The sequence below is a fragment of the Silene latifolia genome, chromosome 10 (genome assembly GCF_048544455.1).
Source record: "Silene latifolia isolate original U9 population chromosome 10, ASM4854445v1, whole genome shotgun sequence".
NCBI lineage: Eukaryota > Viridiplantae > Streptophyta > Magnoliopsida > Caryophyllales > Caryophyllaceae > Silene > Silene latifolia.
Window position 1 is genome coordinate 161,811,674 of NC_133535.1, and position 22,175 is coordinate 161,833,848.

General features: G+C 37.3%; 3 protein-coding genes across 4 annotated transcripts in view; 2 read left to right on the plus strand and 1 right to left on the minus strand.

Moving 5' to 3' along the window:
* Positions 1-17,254, plus strand: part of LOC141606772 (receptor-like protein EIX2) — a 144,097-nt gene extending 126,843 nt beyond the window's left edge. The window contains exon 2 of the transcript XR_012526819.1: positions 17,127-17,254. The gene's annotated coding sequence lies outside the window, so the exon portion shown is untranslated. The remainder of the gene's footprint in view (positions 1-17,126) is intronic.
* Positions 9,920-10,645, minus strand: LOC141608811 (uncharacterized). The gene has a single exon (XM_074428156.1). It carries the CDS (start codon positions 10,643-10,645, stop codon positions 9,920-9,922), a length of 726 nt encoding a protein of 241 aa, XP_074284257.1.
* A 750-nt stretch (positions 17,255-18,004) lies between the features above and the next one.
* LOC141606773 (receptor-like protein EIX2) lies at positions 18,005-21,538 on the plus strand. Of its 2 annotated transcripts, none has more exons than XM_074426065.1 (2): positions 18,005-19,847; positions 20,230-21,538. In XM_074426065.1, exons 1-2 carry the CDS (start codon positions 18,197-18,199, stop codon positions 21,363-21,365), a joined length of 2,787 nt encoding a protein of 928 aa, XP_074282166.1. In that variant the 5' UTR covers positions 18,005-18,196; the 3' UTR covers positions 21,366-21,538. The 2 variants fall into 2 exon arrangements, with proteins under 2 accessions (XP_074282166.1, XP_074282167.1); XM_074426066.1 differs by having other exon boundaries at positions 18,005-19,556.
* The last annotated feature ends 637 nt before the right edge of the window (positions 21,539-22,175 follow it).

A 22,175-nucleotide genomic window follows, 5' to 3' on the forward strand; every position in this document is an offset into this window, starting at 1 on the left:
AATATGCTATTGAAAATACCGTTTGAAGAGTCTAAATTAGATGCATTGCAAATTTAGTAAGAAAATACCATTTTTACATATTTGTAATTGGCCTTTCTTCTGATGAAATAAATATGCTATTGAAGTTAAAGAATCAACCTTTATCTGCATTGGAATACTATGAATCTGCCCAAAATCAAAATTAGTTTAATTTTAATGTTGATTCTTTACGTGTTTTGATTCATATTTTGACGGGTTTTGACGTTGATAGATATAATTTGAGGTAGTGTTTGGAAACGCGGAATTGATTTCATTTTCATGATTTCAATTGTAGAAATTCAAATGTTTGAATTCAATTCCAAATCCAATTCCAAAATAAAGTTTAGGAAACCCATGGAATAGGAATTGGAATTGGAATTGGACTTGAGCGAGACGGATATAGGTCGAGATCATTGGATTATATTTGAACTTGCTATATTATCAGAAACCAGTGCTTATTAAGATGGTTAGGTTCTACAACGAAAACTTCTTTGTCCATATGAAATGGAACTCTCTCTTGTCGCTGTGGACGGACGTGGCAAAGGGTCTTGGAAGTCATTACTCAGTGATGTTGTTTCGTATATATGAATGGCTATACAAACTTGATATGGATGTTTGCAATGCATCTAATTTAGACTCTTCAAACGTAATAATTGGGTTTACAAAGTTTGTTTGATATTGCGAGTAGGACACTTAGGGTCCGTTTGGATATAATTTTAGGAGGGGAGGGGAGGGGAGGGGAGGTGAAGGGAGGGGAGAGAAGGGGAGGGCAAATGGGATGTGGGTGTTTGGATAACAAAAATTATAAAGGGAAATGGAAGGGGAGGAAGGAGGGAGATGAAGAATGGATGGAGGATTGAAGGATGTTGGTGGTATAATTAGAGTCCAAATAATGTTTTCTTTCCAAATTTTGCCATCCTTGGAAAGATTATAGTTTGTTCCATATGAGAGAAAATAAGTCATCTCATTTCTCTCCCTTCCATTTCCTTTCTCCCATATTTTTTATCCAAACAAAGAAAATTAAATCCCTCCCTTTCCCTCCCCTCCCCTTCTCTCCAATTCCTTCAATCCAAACGAACCCTTAGTAAGAAAGGTCTTAGGAAGACAAAAAGACTTTTCAATTTTTCTTAGAGGTTAAAGTACCATCTTCTTTTCCAAAATAAGATGAACTAACAGTAAATTCCACTAAATCTTTGAAATTGATTCCTTCTTCCTATGAATTAACCCTTTTTTTTATAGAGTATCTTCATTCGGTTTTTTACAATAACAGAGAATTCAACCTTTATGTAAACTAGTATAGTTCCAGTGCTACAGCACGATATTTTTTAGATTTATTTTATAAAGAAACTTTCTCATTAAATTAATTCCATAAATTAACTATACTTGCAGTTTAATATTATAATGTGCAGAGTACTAAATATAATCTTAGTAAGAGGTAGAAAACGAAAGTTTACTACCATCAAAAGGCACTTTTAAGTTGAGTTATTTTTGTCTCAAACTATTTTTGTTTTACTGTTAAAAAATAACACTATAATGTTATATTGTTACATAATATGACATTAAAATAAGTTTAGGTGATGTAAGATCTAATTAAAATACGTATTACCTTATAACGAAAACAGGTAAAAACAACATACTACGCATTTAAAAAGATAATTTACAAATAATTAACTAATATTTTATTTTTTTATTTTTTATTTTTAATAAAAAAAATACGTAAAAATTTGTTAACTTATTTAGAAAATCATATTTAGTCATAATACAAAAAAAAAAAAAAATTGCGTAATTTATAGTGTAACTGATGAAGGATAACATTTATGGGAAAAATTGTATAATTTAGGGATAATAATTGTTTCTTGTAAAAGAGGTAAAATATAAATGTAATATTGTTTCCATGGATAGTTTTAAGAGTTATTTTCTTAGGCGGGAAAACTACTAAGAGTTTTTATTCTCTTAGTAGTAGAGAGGATGCTCTTGACGAAAATTCGTGGTAAATAAATTTCAATTTACTCATCTTCCCTTATTTATCTCATGATTGCTTCAGAATATAGAAAATGCACTGTATTTACTGAAAATCTTCTAACCACGTCATTGATTTATTTTTACAACATTCGATGTTATTAATTACATGTTAGTGTCCAGTGCTTATATTATCAGCAACCAGTGCTTATTACGATAGGTTAGGTTCTACAACGAAAACTCCTTAGTCCCTATGACGTGGAACTCTCTCTTGTCGGCAAAGGGTCTTGGAAGTCATTACTTAGTGATGTTGTCTCGTATATATGAATGGCTATACACACTTGATATGGATGTTTGAAATGCATCTAATTTAGACTCTTCAAACGTAAATATTGGGTTTACAAAGTTTGTTTGATATTAAGAGTATGACACTAACTAAGAAAGGTCTTAGGTAGACAAAAGGACTTTTCAATTTTTCTTAGAGGTTAAAGTACCATCTTCATTCCTAAAATAAGATGAACTAACAGTAAACTCCACTAAATCTTTGAAATTAATTCCTTCTTCCTATGATGGGAAGAATCTCGTTTCTGGTTGTCATTGTTCTTTTGCAAATGTTCCAATCCTCACTATGTGTACATACCAATGAACTTTGATTCCTTAAGCTTCATTAGGTGTAAAAAAGATACCAATGCATTGTTAAAGTTCAAACAAAGTTTCACCAGTGATCCTAAGAAGCGCCTTTCTTCATGGGTTGGTAACAAAATACGGTAATGATGAAATTTGCAATGACGATTTCACATGTAAGACGGTTTCATAAAAGACCCATAAGGTGATATTTGCTCACTGAATACTGTGAGAAGTTGAACTATAGTATCCATTTTTACTAGAAATGCGAAGTCAAACTATTTCTACTGCAATACTACAAAGATTATTGTCATGTACCATAGACAATCTGCATATTCACCATGTTGGAAAATTAGTGGCGGCTGGCGAGTAATTTGAAAGTGCATCGTTTTTGCAGGATACTCCATCCATATAACCACCCTTTCACCATTCGCAATTTCAAATCAATGTCTCCAACTATATATCCAGATGTATAAGAGCATAGTACATTCAATACAAATATAATTGAGATTATACGCAGTCTTTTTGAGCTTTTAAAATTTTTGAGTTGCATTTTAATTTTAGGCGTTCAAATTCTTTTCAATCTACCTAGTATAAAAGGTAGGTTTTTTCAAAGCTTTCCATTGGCTGAAAATTTTCAGAAATTAGGCAGCATATAGGACCCACCACATTCTATACACCAGTTAATTACCCTCCTCTCATCTCCTCTCCACCACCCAATTCAAATCTGAAAAATTACTCCGAAGAAAACGATTTTGAGTTTATTTTGCACGTTTTTTTTTATAATAAAATCAATGTATTAATACTCCGTATAATCTAAGCTAATCTAATTTGAATTAATATAATCTGATTCTTTTAAATGATCTCAAGAAAGTAATTAAAAATATTGAACATCTAAAAATTACTCTCTTTTTTTGAAAAAATTGTTTTAAAATCTTCAAAAAAATCCAAAAGCTAAATTTAACAATTTATTTCAAAAAATTCTCTTTAAAAATCCTCTAACTCAATACATGAAAAACATGCCATTAAACCATAAAAAAACTTATATAAAAATAAGATTTAGGAATTTAGTTGATAAATATTCTTCAGAAAATATCCAAGTCATTCAAATTTAATAGATTTGATTTTCGTTCTTAGAAATATTCTATTGTTTTGTCAAAAAAAAAAATTTAAAAAAAAAACTTCAAAAAAGGGGAAGATTACATTCAAATTATGGGATTTTTTTAAATTAAAGAAAATAAGTTTTGAATAAATGAAAAAAATAATTTAAACGTAATATAGGCAACAAAATAAAGTAAAAAGAATATTATTTAAAAACACATAATCCCTCCTATTCGGAATAACTGTCACATTTGGACAATGACACGAAAATTAAGGAATGGAGTTAAATAATGAAAAGTATTATATAGGGGTAAGAATATAAGAGAGTTAAATAATGACTTACTAATAGGATAGGTTAGGGGTGGTTGGGATCGTAAATAAAGAAAAGAGCGAAGGGTAGGAAAGTCATTAAACATGTCCAAATATGGCAAATGGGACAGTTATATAAATAGACGAAAATGACAAATGAGACGGTTATTCCAGATATGAGGGATGAGTACTTATATTGAGTAATTTTATTTAAAAAAACAATATTCATTAGATCTATGATATTCACTAATAATTTTAAAAAAACAACTTTTATAAAAATAACCATCAGATCTGAGAAATTGAATAGAAAAAAATTCACAGAAACATGAACAAAAAATGAAACAAATATAGTTGATAGTGAGAGAGATTGACAATTGGGTAAACATTATCAAGAAAAATTATAGGGACTATGAATCCATGAGATTTACAAGAGATAAAAGTTGAGACGGAACTGAGAGAGTGAGTTTGAGGGAGTGATATAATGACGGTGACTGGTGAGGGTGTGTTTTATGAGAGAGAGAGTGAGGGAGAAAGAGGCGTGTGAAGTATAATTTGGAAGTATGTTAGGTTAGCATTACTAATTTACTATAAGGTAAAAGTGGGGCCTTTGACGATATGTACTGGGATTTTAATGGGTTAGTTTGAGGTTGTTTAAGCCTATTTTAATCATATTTAGATTTTGAGCCAACAGTTTGTTATTGAGCCTAATTAGATTGATACGAATTATAGAGTAAGATGGATCACCCTGTGAGACAGTTCATTTCTGCAAATAAACTATTTATCTAATACTAATAAGTAAGTTGTTTTTATATACAACGAAATCATCTCACCGTGTAAAACTGTCTCATGTAATAACGACTGTATTAATGTTATTGTCTTTACTATATTCAATATTGTCAATTGATATTCTTACTTATAATTTTGGATATTTGAATTTCAATAGTTCTATATTTTCTCCATTCATAATTTAATAATAACAATTGTTTAACAAGTAATCCCGTGCAATTTTTGCACGGGATTAAAACTAGTAGAGCTAGTAAAATGTTCTCCACATAAAAGCTCAAATCCTTTATTATAAAGCTCCAAATCTATTTTATCAGCTGTATACAACTATTTGTATAGTCTACTAATAATTGTATGTATATCCGACTATACGGGTACTGAGATTGTAAGAGGGTCATGTATATACAAATTTAGCATGAGTAATCTTAATATCTTACAAGTTATTTTTTTTTTTTTGAAAGGAAACATAGAGGATATTATATTAAATCAATCTCCGCCAGAGAGATAACAACTTGCGGGAAATCAGTTACAAGCACAATACTATCACCATCGAAATCACTCATCCTCGCAATACAATGGGCCACCGTATTACCCCCACGTTTAACATGAGTCACACTACTCGACTGAAAGGAATTCAAGCTAACACGTAGATCCTCCACACAAAGCCCAAATGGTGTCCTCACCACAACATTGCTTTTCACAGCCGAAATCAAAGTTAGAGCATCACTTTCCAAGCATATCTTCAGGTTGCCTATCTGGGTAGCTACCGTCAGTCCAAACAGGGCCGCTCGTGCTTCCGCCACATCCACATCCCATTTCGCCACTACCCTCCTGCACCCCATCCAAAGCACCCTGCCCACCTCGTCCCTTGCCACCACCCCCAGACCGACTATGCCATTCCCCGCCATATGGGCATCCGTATTAACTTTCACAAAACCAGTTGAAGGCGGAGTCCAAGTACTACCTCCCACCTCCATTCCCATCCTCGGCTTTGTAAAAACACGATCCGCATAAGTTTGATAGTCAGCCACCATTCTCACCAAACCCGAACAGATCCCAATAGCAGGAGGAGGAGACTCTTCAAAAATCCGATGATTTCGTATGGACCACATTGCCCACATCATAGCTAGGAACTTCCCCCGTTCTATCTCATGAACCCGCTGCAACACCCACACCATTCGTCCCACACACGAGTCACCAGGTGCTTCCCAAACAATATCCCCAAATCCACCCGTTAACCAATGTGTCCTCGTCCATTCACACCTGAAAATAGCATGGTCACTGCTCTCTTCCTCCTCACAGAAAGGGCATGTCGGGGTTTCGCTGCAATGACGTTCAAACAATCTCTTTCGAACTAGCAAAATGTTCACACAAATCCTCCAGAGAAAATGAGTTAGTTTGGGTGGAATCTTAAAATTCCAAATAAGTTTCCACAGCGCCGAGTTATCATTGGCATCACCCGGGTTCGAAATACTTCTCTTCCCAAGCCAATATCCAGATTTTACCGAATATCGCCCATCCTTTGCAGGCCACCAAAACAGCTCATCTCGCGGTAATCTACTACTCTGGGGGATATTTAGTATCTTATTCGCATCCTCCTCTGTCATAATAGACCGCACTAACTCCATATTCCAGCTAGCCGTCTCTGCATCAATTAAATTAGCCACGCGCATACTCGGATCAGCCTCTAAATTTGGCGTAGGCACCAACCCCGAACTATTACCCGGCAGCCAAGCATCATCCCATATTCCTATTTGTTGGCCGTTCCCAACTCTCCATTTCAGGCCCTCTAATAGCAGCGATTTTGACCCCCATAAACTCCTCCATGTGAAACTTGGATCATACCCACGTCTAGCATTTAGAATCGTATCATTCTTGTAGTACCTCGCTTTAAGGACACGCCCCGCAAGAGAATTTGGTTCGAGTAATAGCCGCCAGACCTGTTTTGCCAAAAGTGCTTGGTTGAACACCCTCAAATCCCTGAAACCCATTCCCCCACACCCTTTAGGCTCGCATAAACGCTCCCATTTCATCCAATGCAGTTTTCGTTGAGTTTCAGACGAACCCCACCAAAATCTCGCGAGAACTCCATGAATGTCCTCAATAACACCCTCTGGGATGGCAAATAGACTCATCATATAAGTCGGAATCGCTTGGGCCACGGCTTTAATAAGTACCTCCTTTCCCGGTTTAGAAAGCAATCTCTCCTTCCAGCCATTCACTTTCTTCCATATCCTCTCTTTTAAACAAGTAAAAATCATCTTTTTGGATCGTCCAATAATCGTCGGCAGTCCTAAGTATTTTTCATGCTTGTCAACTTCCCTCACTCCTAGTAAACCCTTTATAGTATCTCTCCTCAGACCCTCCACCTTTTTACTAAAGACCATTTTCGATTTTTCAAAGTTAATTTTCTGCCCCGATGCTCGTTCATATTGGCTAATAATGGTAGCTACTTTCGAGCATTCCTCCATGTTTGCTTTGATAAAAAGGATACTGTCATCATCAAAAAATAAATGAGATATCCTCGGAGCTCCCCGACACACCCTCATCCCGTGAATCTCCCCCCTTTCAGCCGCCCTTGTCAACATATGTGAGAAAGAGTCTGCACAAAGAAGAAAAAGGTAAGGAGATATGGGGTCCCCTTGCCTTATTCCCCTACTCAGTCTAACCCCACCCACCGGCTGTCCATTTATCAAAAATGATTGGGACACAGAAGAAATACATCGCATGATACGACTCCTCCACGCCTCCGAAAAGCCCATCCTCTCCATAACTCTTTCCAAAAAAGACCATTCGACTCTGTCATAAGCTTTACTCATGTCAAGCTTTAGAGCCACATTGCCAAACCTGCCTTCCCCACCCCTCTTCATCGCGTGAAAGATTTCAAACGCCACAAGAGCATTGTCGGTAATAAGCCGTCCCGGGGTGAAAGCACTTTGGTTTTCGGAAATAACACCATTAAGGAAGCCTTTTAATCTATTTGCAAGGGTTTTTGAAATGATTTTATACAAGACATTACAAAGGCTAATAGGACGAAATTCCGTCACCTTACGTGGTTCCTTGCATTTTGGTATGAGTACCACGTGGGTCTTGTTCAACACATTCATGTCTCCCCCACCATGCCACCATTCCTTCACCATCCGACACACATCATCCCCTACAATATCCCAATACCGTTGATAAAAGAGAGCGTGCATCCCATCCGGTCCCGGGGCCTTGTTTGGGTGCATATCAAAAAGAGCAGACTTCACTTCTTCATCACAAATAGGAGCATCCAACTTCTCATTTATCTCAGTAGAAATCACATTTGCAATACAATCCAAAACACTATTATCAGACTCGGGATTATTCGATGTAAAGAGCTCACCAAAATAAGTGCTCATTATCTCAGCTATTTTATTTCCATCCGTTTGCCAGACTCCTTCACAGTCTTCAATCCCATGAATGGTGTTTCGTTTTCGTCTTTGTTGTGCTTTATAATGGAAATATTTGGTGTTTTTGTCCCCATCCCGTAATTCACACTTTCGTGCTCGAGTGTACCAATATGATTCTTCACGACTTCTGAGACCTTCTAGCTCCTCTACAATATGCCTGCATCTTTGTAGCATATCAGCCGAAGGCGACTGCCTTTGCCATCGTCCCAATTCCTCCTCCTTTGCCCGTATTTCCCGCTTCAAATTTCCAAATTTTTTTCGCGCCCATTCTTGTAATTTTTTCGAGCTCCACTCCACCTTATCCAGCATGTCTCCATTAGTAAACTGGTTCCAAGCTTCTTGCACCACCCCATCACACTCCGGGTCAGATAACCAAAAAGGTTCAAATTTAAAACCCCCTCCTCGACCTCGCTGCCCCTCCCTAACTTGCTCATGAATAAGAATAGCACAATGATCCGACGAGTATAATGGGAAATGTCTAACCACAGCATTCGGAAACAGTTGGGACCACTCCATTGTAGCTACAGCACGATCAAGCCTTTCCCGCACAAACGTCCCATCACCTATCCCACGTTGCTATGTGAAAATATTTCCGTAAAAACCCAAATCCCGAAGAGCACAGTCGTCTAGGGCAGTTCTAAAAGCCTCCATTTGCCTTTCCCCTCTAATCGCCCCACCCTCCTTCTCTTCCATTCCCAGAATTTCGTTGAAATCACCAAAAAGAATCATCGGGTCATTGTGATTTCCACTTAACACTCTTAACATATTCCAAGTCTGATGCTTGTTCACCATCTCTGGCCACCCATATATCCCCACAGCCCGCCACAGCGTATGTCCATCCTGACCGACAATCTTCAAAGCGATATGATGCTTATCATACGATAACAAATGAGCATCTACATCCTTCCACCATATACCCAATCCTCCCGATCTTCCATTACTACTTAAACAAATTCCTGACGAAAAGACACACTTATTTTTTATTTTTTCTAAATTATGTGCACTAATCATTGTCTCCATTACGAAGACAATGTTTGGGCACTCCCTCCAACACCAATCCCGGAGGGTACTAACTGTCAAGGGATTGCCCAACCCTTGACAGTTCCAGCTTAAGATTTTCATTGTTGTTCGCGGGGCTGAATTCCATCAGCCACCGCTACTTTAAACATTGAATCACATTCCATAACTCCAACTCGAGCCTTTTTACCCAGCACAACATCTCCCTCCTCTTCCTCCTCTCTCGCACCCTCCCATCCTTTCCTCTTTCCCGGCCCATTATTCCCACAAGCACTCTCAATAATCAGTCCTTCCATATTCCTTCCCTCCAAGTTCTTACTATTCTTCTTAACCTTGATGAATTTACGGGTTGCAGAATCAACAGTTTCTTTTCCATGCCCTAATGAGTCCCTCCCCTCCTGCCCAGTTACCGTTATCATCACCCCCCTTCCTTCCTTCACCATTGTGTCATTTACCACCTTCTCCTTCTCCTGCTTTCCGTCTCCCTTATCCCGTCCACCCAAAGAAACACCTCGCAATAGCTCCACCATTTTTTGTAACACTATCTCCTCACCCTTCTCCTCCTTCTCATCCCCCATAAAAAGCTTCTTTGCACAGGAGTTAACATTCCCCTCACTACTTTCTGTAGGGCGAGCAACCCTCCAAGGTGAAGCCCTAAGCCACTCCCCATATCGTCACCCTTCACCAATAAGACCCCTCTTCTGTTCACAGTCCTTCTCCCCATGTCCCATCCGACCACAAATGTAGCAAAACAGAGGCAAACTTTCATAGCTAACCCTAATTCTCCATTTTTTCCCTCCTTTCAGTTTCAGATGAAGTGAATCAACAAGGGGTTTGCGAATGTCAACTACCACACGAATTCGCATTGACCTGTTTATTGTCGGATTTACCGAATTGTCCACCGTCACAAAAGTTCCAATAATATTCCCGATATTACAGGCATTCTCTAAATTTTGTCGACCCATAATAGGCAGGTCGTAAATACGAGCCCAAATTGGAGAGAAGAAAAGAGGTACCTCCGTTGGAATCACATCCCCATTAACTGCCGCCAAGACCAGGACATGTCTTTCGAAATGCCATGGTTGTTCCGCAAGGACACGCTGTTTATCCTCCTCATCATCAAATTTGAACGTAACTATCTTCTTTTGCTTGTCCACAACTTCTCCAACAGCGCCCTTAGTTTTCCATGTCGATATCATGGTGTCAATGAGTGCCTTTAGATTTATCTGTCTATCTGTCCACAGACGACCAACAACACACAATCTGGATTCCACGTACTCCTCCTCGCCTTCCGCCACCCACTCCAACTCCACCTGTTTGTGAGTATCAGCGTCACCCACATCCTCCCCAGCGTACTCGTCTTCCATATTAACCAACGCTTCAGAATTTGGGAGTGCCATCGAGTAACCCCCACAGCAGGAACACAGAACAAACTAAAATCTAACGATTGTATTAAGAGAGAAAACACAGCAAACTATTTAGAGATTCAAATTTGAGAAGAAAAATGAGAAATTTTGATGTGGAAACTGTCAAAAAACCAAAACAAAACCTAGGAAACCGCCTAGGGGCATCCAAACCCTCCCAAGAGAAAAAAACCCTAGAGGGAACTTAATATCTTACAAGTTACATAATTAACCACCCTCTGTTACCAGTAGCAAATCTTCTTTAGACAAAGTATTACTAATACTTGGCACCGATGTTTACTCTTTCTATAAACACTTCAAAATCTATTAAATAAATGATCTACTCTTTCTATTGTCAGTTACTTTTACAAAGAAATATATTTAATTTCAATCTTATGAAGTGAAAACTCTTAACCTTCTTTAACAAATTTAGAACCATGCAAAAGGGTGGTAGGGAAACAGAAGACGACCTTGACTTGGGTCGATATGAATATGTCAATACACATTTGACATGGACCTTAAAACGTAAAACTTGGTGTAGAAACTTTGGTTGATAAGGAGTTTAGGAAAGACAAAAGACGAAAGACGACGGACGACAACCGATGAAAGACTTTTCAACTTTCGGTATTAAAGCACCACGCACTGAAAACTTGGAAGATATCAGTCACAAAAACAGAATATTAAAACTAATTAATTTCCACTTAGTATTATGGGAAGAACCCGCTTCCTCTTTGTTGTTGTTCTTTTGCATGTGTTCCATTCATTACAATATGGACTTGGCAAAGAATCCGAATCCTTAGGCTTCGTTAGGTGCAAAAAGGATGAACTTGAAGCTTTGTTAAAGTTCAAACAGAGATTTACCCATGATCCTTTGAACCGCCTTTCTTCATGGGTTGGTCAAGATTGTTGTCAATGGCACGGAGTCACTTGTGACAATATCACTCACAATGTCGTCAAATTGAATCTCCGTACTATGCCGCCAAATATCAATGATAATTTATTTGAAGATTATGACTTTGATGAACACTGGTAGGGTATAATTTGTACGCCGTTATTTTATGATGTTTCCATGGTATCTTCTGGAATAAGTTCAGCTCCTAACTTACTTGGACTTGAGCGGGAATGACTTTTATGGGAGTCACATTCCAGAATTCATAGGATCTTTGATGCATTTGAGGTATCTAAATCTCTCTTTAGCTAATTTTTCTGGCCTCCTTCCGCCTCAACTTGGCAACCTCACTAATCTGGTACACCTTGATCTTCATGTTGTTTATAAATGTTATGAACAAAATCTTTTATATGGTGAAGGGTTCGGGTGGGCATCTGGTCTTTTAAAACTGCAGTCTCTAGACATGAGCGGCTATAACCTGTCCCGAGCACACGACACATTTAAAGTGCTCAATACACTTCCTTCTCTTTCAGCACTTGGCCTATCTGGTTGCGAATTACACAACTCGCATCTATCTGAGGCATTTATAGGGAATACTTCTGATTCATTTTTCCCCACTCTTCAACATCTTGATCTTGGGTGGAATGCCTTTGAAGGCCCACTTCCATCTGTTTTTAAAAATATGGTTTCTCTTCGATCCCTCTCTCTTGGTGGCAAGCCATGAAGCGCCTCGAGGTTCTTGATTTGAGTTTCAATTTCTTTAATTATGTTGAAGGTGGGTTTATGGGGATTATGGGAAATCATTGCAACTTCAAACACTTGGATTTGTCCTACAATAGAATTACCCAAGGAGATATCATAGAGCCTTCTATGAGTTTATCTGGGTGTGGTGCTTTTGAGTTAAAATACCTTGATCTACATTCTAATGCACTAAATGGTAGTTTCCCGTCTTCGTTGGGATAACTCACAAACTTAAATTACCTTGATCTTTCATACAATGAGTTCAAAGGTTGAGTTCCTGCATCTTTTGTGAATTTGTCATCTTTGAAGTATTTGGATTTGTCACGCAATACATTGGCAGGATTGATTCCAGATTTTATAGGACATTTAACCCAAATTGAGGTCCTAAACATCTCATCCAACTCCCTCCAAGGTACTGTCTTCGGCATTCGTAACCTCTCGGAATTGCGGTATTTGGATATGAGTTTTAACAATCTTAGTCTAAATCTCGATTCGAGTTTCAACTGGCGACCTTCCTTTCAACTTCGAGTTTTTAGTGTTCATTCTTGCGTGTTAAACACGGTGTTTCCTCAATGGTTAAGAAATCAAACTCAGATCACAAGGTTGGATCCTTCCAATACTAGCATCTCAGGAGAACTACCCGGCTATGGAACTTAAGCTCTCTTGAAAAATTTGATCTTTCTGGCAATCAACTTACAGGTTCAGTGTCATGCTTATCTTGAATTGACATATTAAAACTCTACCATTACATGCATAAACGCACTGACTAGACTAATACCGTTTATTTAACTTTTCTTATAGGATCTTTGCCGCAACATATAGTTTGGGATAGATTTGACTTGCAGTGGCTAGACCTTCAGGACAACTTTCTTACAGGGACTATACCTAAATGGCTGGGAAATTTACAAATTGTTAATGTGATTGATTTGTCTTCCAATCAGCTATCAGGGGCAATTTTTGATGGAAATAATGCTTCATCACTTTTTAATATTGGAACAGACTTAAGCGTGCTTGACCTCAGTGACAACATGTTGTCGGGAAAGATACAATTTGGAAAGGTTCAACCGCACACAGCTTTGGTAATCCTCAGTCTACGAGGAAATCATTTTAATGGGCCCATTCCCTCACAACTCTGTGATTTTAGGTCTCTTCTAGTATTGGAACTTGCTCAGAATGGTTTGACAGGGCACATACCTCGATGTTTAGGCTCCGTTGGCTTTAACAATAGTGAACATGATTATGATTATATAGGCCTACAAATTGAAAAAATTTTCAAAGGAATAGTTGAAGTGTCCACTGGAACAGAATGAGGTTCCATCATCGACCTTTCCAGCAATTATTTAGTTGGTTCAATACCCTAGGAGCTCACAAACATGTCCGCCTTGTTTGCGTTGAACTTGTCGTATAATCATCTTACATGACACATTCCTGAAAATATAGGCAATCTGAAGACGGTTGAATCTTTAGACTTGTCGAATAACCAACTTTCAGGGACTATACCACAAAGCTTATCTTCCATATCATGGCTAGGCAACTTGAATTTATCCAACAACAACCTACATGGTCCAATTCCAACAGGTAGACAACTTCAAACTCTTGATGACCCATCTATCTATACGGGCAATTCGGGTTTATGCGGGTTTCCCTTGCCGAACAATTGCACCGAACTTGCACCAAGTTTGACAAATGTTATTCCTATCAATGGAAAAGATGATGTCAAGAAAGAAGATAAATATGATAAGATGTGGTTCATCTTAGCTGTAATGTCAGGTGTTGCTACCGGATTTTGGGGCGTGGTCGGAACTCTGGTGATAAAGAGGAGTTGGAGACAAGCTTATTTTCGCTATGTAGAGGATCTTGGCGATAGAATTTATGTGCCAGTGAAAGTGAGGGTGAACAGGTTCAATGAGATCGAATTTACAAGGATGGTATGAATTCCGATACACAAACAGTCTCTGGTGCATTATAGATCTTGTTAACGATTTGTATGTATTCCTTCTGTTTACTTGCATTATGTGATTTGAACTTTGTAGTTCGTACCATATATGGAGTTTGTGTTAGTAACGGGGAAGTGGTAATTAGACCTCTCTACTTTAATGAATTGTGAAATCTAACCCCTTAACTTTTAATTGGAGTAATTGACCCCCTTACCTTTTCCAAAATGTGAAATTAAACCCTCTTTCTAATATCCGGCCAATTTCTCACCGGAATTTCATTTTCTCGTCAATATCTCCTTCACATATGACCTTTTCCTCTTAAAAAATTAAAAAGCTTATGATATAGCTATAGATATACAACTACAAATTTTTCGATAATAAAAATATCGATGGATTGTACATCTACCATGTTTATTTTCTCAAATAATGTTATTGACGGCTTGTTGTGGCTCAACATGATCGACTCAAATGTCTTGAAGAGACGAAGTAAGAAGCAAGAAGTTGAGTGGGATGCCGGATGCTTGCTCAATTCGTTACTCATCTGTCAATATTACCATTAAATTCCCTCTAATAATGGAAGACCAAGTCTTAGCCAAATTCTTAATGGAATAATCTACACCATTCTCCCGTTGATTGATTAATTTGCAAAACGGAATTGAAGAATTTAATTGAAAAGTTAATAAATGGTGGGTACATCAATTGAATTTCTGCATATATCGTACACTTTGAATCATACTAATGATGAGAAATTGAAGTTCCGGTGAGAAATTGGCCGGAAAATTACTTAAGGGTTTAATTTCACATTTTGTAAAAGGTAAGGGGGTCAATTACTCCAATTAAAAGTTAAGGGGTTAGATTTCACAATTCACTAAAGTAAAGGGGTCTAATTACCACTTTCCCGGTGTTAGTAATAATGATTTGTATGTAATGTATACCTTCCGAGTACGTTGATGTAGCCATTATCAGTGATTAAGGTTGTGGTCTTATAAATCTAGTTCAAATTTTATAAAGGGTTTTTCTAAAATGTGCCCTAAGGGCACATGTTAATAACTTTAATATGTTAAGATTAACAATATATTCTCACTAATTATGGTAACAATGAGTTTATATTTGAATATCTCATGAGAATATGTTATTAATCTTACCATATTAAAGTTATTAACATGTGCCCTTAGGGCACATTTTAGAAAAACCCTTTTATAAATTCATTTCATTCAAAGCCTATAAATTCAGAAAACTTCCGTTCATGTAAGCCTTGTTTTTTTCGATTTAATTTGAGGTCTTATAAATTTAGTATAGTTCAGGTCAATTGAAATGTATTTATAGTTCAGTTCTAATCAATTTAGTTCAATTAGTTCATTTTAACATTATTATTACTTTTATAATTTATATTATAAATATATTCTATAATTATTAATTAATATTAATATCATACAATTCGAATAAACATGGGGTAGATCATGGAAAAACCCTTATTATTTATTTGGGGATAACACTTAGTTTGCGATAATAACTATTAGGGTTGGGTTGAATAGGGTCGGGTCAATTCAAGTTTCAGTAAGATACGGCTCCTCAATTCGGGTGCGGGTCGGTTAATTCGAGTCGAGTATTTTTGTAAAATAGTTACTTCGTTATAAGTTTTAATTTGTGCCTATTTTTGTAATTAGTGGCCACTAGAATTACATGTCTTTGTTAACGTAAACTCAAAATTTTTACTTCGTATCCACAACACTTTTTTTTGAACATTATTGAAAAATTCTGAATTTTCAACTAAAATCTAAGTAATGAAGTTATGCCATGTTCTTTTAGACTTAAATCACAACTATAGGATAATTGCCTTTCTCTTATCAATGAAGTAACATCACATACCCAACGAAAAGAAAGAAAAAGCTAAGAAACTATAACTGATCGCCGTACTTATTATTATTATTATTACTACCTTCGTTTTCATATGATCTACCCATTTTATTAAAAATATCACACTTATATATTCAACAAATGGATAGATCATATAAAAACGAAGAAAATATTATTTATTTATTTTCTCTTATAAATCAGTTCAATTAAGTATAATTTAGTTTAGATCTAATATTCAAGTCAATTCGGTTCAAATTCATTCAATACTACAATTTAATTCAAATCAAAGCTTCAACCAAACACATGTTTCCTCAAAACCTCGCTACTCAATCCTTGACCTAGCAAAAGAGTCAACCTGATCGAGTTAAGATCAAATTAGTTATAACCAGACCTATTAAATGGGTCAATCAGGCCGAATTCAAGTTAGGTCCAATTCGAATTCAGAATGCCCAGTTTGCAAGAATTTGAATCGAGTTGGGTTGGGTCAGGTCATTTTCGGGTGAGTTATTTTCAATTTATTTGGAGATAACAATCAGTATGCGATAATAAACATTCGGGTCGTTCGAGTAGGGTCGAGTCAATTCAGGTTTTCGATAAGATACGGCTCCTAAGTTCAAGTGTGGGTCGCGTTATTCGAGTCGGATTAGTTTGGCTAAGTCTAGTTTGAACCGGGTCACTTTTGTGTTTGCAAGAATTAGGATCAGGTCAGTCATTTTCAAGCTATTTAGGATAATGAGCTATTTGCATGCAAGTGTGCAACAATAAGCATTCGAATTGGTTCATATTTAATCGGTCAATTCAGGTTACATGTCAAGCACAGCTGCTCAGGTCCTCATGGTGTCGAGTCGGAACGGCCATACGGGTTACGTTTTTCGTAATCCAATTCCACGGAACTTCTATGAGACGGTTTGACATATGAGACCATTCCATTAACCACGTAACCATATGAAGATTGGGTTGGTTGCGTACTTGCATGTGCGAGGATGTGAGACTATCTTATACAGGACTCACATTATTATACTTGGTATAGTGTTTGCTCTTCTGTATGTAACAGGCTGAGGTGATAGGAAAGCCAGCAGGCGACTTCATACAGGAAGACGTAAAAATGGATTATGTATATGACTACTACACCTCTTACATCTGCTCACTGAATAGGTATGTTAGATTCTGTTATTTGATGTTATTCAATAGTATCTTTGAACCATCAAAATTTTAGTTAGGCTATTGTTGGGATGTTGTTTACTTTGTTGCTATATCGTACTGTACCTATCATTCAGTTTTTACAATTAACCAAGAACTCAACCTTTCTGTAAATGCTTTTGAGCTTTTAAAATTTTTGAGTTGCATTTTAATTTTTTAGCCGTTCAAATTTTTTTTCAATAAAGCTAGTAAAATGTTCTCCACATAAAAGCTCAAATCTTTTGTTATAAAGCTCCAAATCTATTTTATCAGTTGTATACAACTATTTGTATAGTCTACTAATAATTGTATGTATAACCGACTATACGGGTACTGAGATTGTAAGAGGTCATGTATATACAAATTTAGCATGAGTAATCTTAATATCTTACAAGTTATAACCAATTAACCACCCTCTGTTACCAGTAGCAAATCTTCTTTAGACAAAGTATTACTAATACTTGGCACCGATGTTTACTCTTTCTATAAACACTTCAAAATCTCTAAATAAATTATCTACTCTTTCTATTGTCAGTTAGTTTTAGTAAGAAATATATTTAATTTCGATTTTTTGAAGTGAAAATTCTTAACCTTCTTTAACAAATTTAGAACCGTGCAAAAGGGTTGTAGGGAAACAGAAGACGACCTTGACTTGGGTCCATATGAATATGTCAATACACATTTGACATGGACCTTAAAACGTAAAACTTGGTGTAGAAACTTTGGTTGATAAGGAGTTTAGGAAAGACAAAAGACGAAAGACGACGGACGACGACCGACGAAAGACTTTTCAACTTTCCGTAAATACTAAAGACATGTATTTGATCTCACCACTCCACTAGCATGCATCTTATCCTCACATATTAAAGCACCACGCACTGAAAACTTGGAAGATATCAGTCACAAAAACAGAATATTAAAACTAATTAATTTCCAATTAGTATTATGGGAAGAACCCGCTTCCTCTTTGTTATTGTTCTTTTGCATTTGTTCCATTCATCACAATATGGACTTGGCAAAGAACCCGAATCCTTAGGCTTCGTTAGGTGCAAAAAGCACGAACTTGAAGCTTTGTTAAAGTTCAAACAGAGCTTTTACCGTGATCCTATGAATCACCTTTCTTCATGGGTTGGTGAAGATTGTTGTCAGTGGCTGGGAGTGACCTGTGACAATGTCACTCACAATGTCATCAAGTTGAATCTCCGTAGTCAGCCACAACACTTTCATGACTATTGGGCAGGTTATGATGTTAATAATTGTATGCCCATGTATGCAGTTTCCATGGTATCATCTGCAGTAAGTTCGGCTTTGCTTGACCTCAAGCTCCTAACTCACTTGGACTTAAGCGGGAATAATTTTTCTGGAAGTCGCATTCCAGAATTCATAGGATCCATGAGACAGTTAAGGTATCTAAATCTCTCTTCAGCTGGCTTCTCTGGCCCCATTCCCCCACAACTTGGCAACCTCACTAATCTGGTACACCTTGATGTTCATGTTGTTCATGAATGCTATGAACAAAATCTTTTATATGGTGAAGGGTTCGGGTGGGCATCTGGTCTTTTAAAATTGCAATCTCTAGACATGAGCGGCTATAACCTGTCCCGAGCACACGACACATTTAAAGTGCTCAATACACTTCCTTCTCTTTCAGCACTTGGCCTATCTTATTGCGTATTACATAACTCGCATCTGTCTAAGGCATTAACAGGGAATACTTCTAATTCATTTTTCCCCACTCTTCAACATCTCTATCTTTGGAGGAATACCTTTGAAGGTCCTTTTCCATCTGTTCTTAGAGAGATGGTTTCTCTTCGATCCCTCTCTCTTGGTGGCAATTCTTTTAATGGATCAGTTCCACTCTGGCTTAGAGCCATGAGGCGCCTCGAGGTTCTTGATTTGAGTTACAATTTCTTTAATTATGTGGAAGGTGGGTTTATGGGGATTATGGGAAATCCTTGCAACTTCAAACACTTGGATTTGTCCGGTAATTTAATTACCCAAGGAGATATCCTAGAGCCTTCTATGAGTTTATCTCGGTGTGTTGCTTTTGAATTAGAATACCTTGCTTTATCAAGTAATATGATGAATGGTAGTTTGCCGTCTTCGCTTGGACAACTCACAAACTTGAATTACCTTGATCTTTCAAAGAATGAGTTCAAAGGTCGAGTTCCTGCATCGTTTGTGAAATTGTCAGCGTTGAAGTGTTTGGATTTATCCGAAAATAAGATGAGCGGATTGATTCCAGATTTTATAGGAAATTTAACCCAGATAGATTGCCTAGATATCTCAACGAACTCCCTTCAAGGTACAGTTTTCGGCATAGGTAACCTCTCAAAATTGTCCTATTTGGATATGAATTTCAACAATCTTAATCTCAATCTTGACTCGCGTTTCAACTGGCGACCTCCCTTTCAACTTCAAGTTTTTAATGTTCATTCTTGTGTGATAAACACGGTGTTTCCTCAATGGTTAAAGAATCAAACTCAGATTGTAGAGTTGGATCTTTCCTATACTGGCATCTCAGGAGAATTGCCTAGATGGCTATGGAACGTGAGCTCTCTTCAACTAATAAAACTTTCAGGCAATCAACTTACAGGTTCATTGGCAAGCTTTTCTTTGAACCATGATAATAAAAATCGGTCATGAATATGCGATCTGTTATGTAAATTGGTAAAAGATTTTCAATTTCCACACCTTTATTTTCTCATATAATTTTTTTTTTTTTTTTTTTGCTATGAATAGGCGATCCAGCTCATATTTTAACCTACCAGGGTAGTATTTGATAAATACTTGCCGATACAAGGACAAATAAAGCCGGAAGAAAGACCGATAAAAAAAAAGTAGGATAGACTGGTGTTGGTTGTACCATTACATCTAGTATATAAGCGTGATTCGTGACCGTTATTGCTATTTTATACCATCCTCGAAACCTATGATGATTTTTTTTTACAATTTTTTGACAATAACTTTTCTTATAGGATCCTTGCCGAAACAATTATCTGACAGTAAGATGTGGTGGCTTGACCTTCACAACAACTTGTTTACTGGGACAATACCTAAATGGCTGCGCAATTTAGAAAGTTTTCAAGTGATAGATTTGTCCTCAAATCTATTAACAGGGGAAATCTCTGATGGAAATAATGCTTCGTCACTTCTTAATGTTGGAGTCTACTTAGAGGTGCTTGACCTCAGTGACAACATGTTGTCCGGAGAGATACAATTTGGAAAGGTGCCTTCGGATACTGAGTTGGAAATCCTCAGTCTACGAGGAAATCACTTTTATGGGGCCATTCACTCAGAGCTTTGTAATTTTGGATCACTTATGGTATTGGAACTCGCAGAGAATCGCTTGACCGGGCACATTCCTCGCTGCTTAGGCTCCATGCCATTTGACTACAATTCTGATAAAGTGGTCGTTAGTGATGCAAGTCTACAAATTGATGAAATTGTTAAGGGAATACTTGACGTCTCCACCGGAACACTATGGGGCCAATCCATCATCGACCTCTCAAGCAATCTTTTAGTCGGCACAATACCAGAGGAGCTCGCAAACATCTCCACATTGTTTGCTTTGAATTTGTCGTATAATCATCTAACAGGACGCATTCCTGAAAAAATAGGCAACCTGAAAGCGCTCGAATCGCTAGACCTGTCAAATAACCATCTTTCAGGAACTATACCACAAAGCTTGTCTTCCATAACATGGCTAGGCAAGTTGAATTTGTCCAACAACAACCTACATGGTACAATTCCAACAGGTAGACAACTCCAAACTCTTGACGATCCAACTATCTATGCGGGCAATTCGGGCTTATGCGGATTTCCCTTGCCAAACTGCACTAAACCTGACCCGCCACCAAGTTTGACAAATGTTCATCCTACAGCTGAAAAAGATGATGTCAAGAAAGAAGATAAATACGATAAGTTGTGGTTCATCTTAGCTGTAATGTCAGGTGTTGCTACCGGATTTTGGGGCGTGGTCGGAACTCTGGTGATAAAGAGGAGTTGGAGACAAGCTTATTTTCGCTATGTAGAGGATCTTGGCGATAGAATTTATGTGCCGGTGAAAGTGAGGGTGAACAGGTTCAAGAGGAGGTTCAATGAAAATTCCTAAATAAATAATTGGTATGAACTCAGATACACAAGAGAACAATGATGCATAATAGATCTTTGTAATGAATAACGATATAGTAATTCCTTCTGTTTTACCGCATTATGTAAATATGTAATATATACCGACTTCATGCTGTTATTGTAATATACTACATTTTAGTAACGTTTTCAATATCAGATTCAGCTTGAACAATTAATAGTATCAAACTATCAACATGGTGTTGGTTCATTAACATAAGGCTTTCCTTGAGCTCAGTGTCTGTCCTTGCTGCCTTGACACCGCTATCGCTGCTATGCCCTTTGGCTGCCCTTGCCTTGAGTTTGCCTTTGCCTTTGGCTTTAGCATCTGTACTGGGGTTTCATTATGTGTGTTCAATATTTAGGAATTTATGGACACGGGCTAGGGACCAGGATATTGTTGTTTGAATACAAAACCAGGTTGGAGCCGCCACCTACTGGGATGTAGTCACTATTGGGACGGTGGTAGAGGTTGTGGTCTTGGTGACGTAGTTCGGGATCACACTGTGTTTGTTTAGCACGTACGAGTTCAGCAAGTAAAGAGAGACAGGGGACTTAGGAAGGCTGCAATAAGGGAAGAATGGAATATATTAAAGTTGGTCAACTAAAACATTCCATATATTTTGACAGTATCTTAAGTGTAATTCTCCATTTACAGGGTTATTTTTGTCAATTTTATTTGTCAGGTCTACTGGTCGGGTTATTTGAGTCAGGTCAGTTTTGTCAAGTGTAGTTCAAATCGGGTCACTTTCGTGTTTGCAAGAATGGGTAGGATCAGATTGGGTTAAGTAGA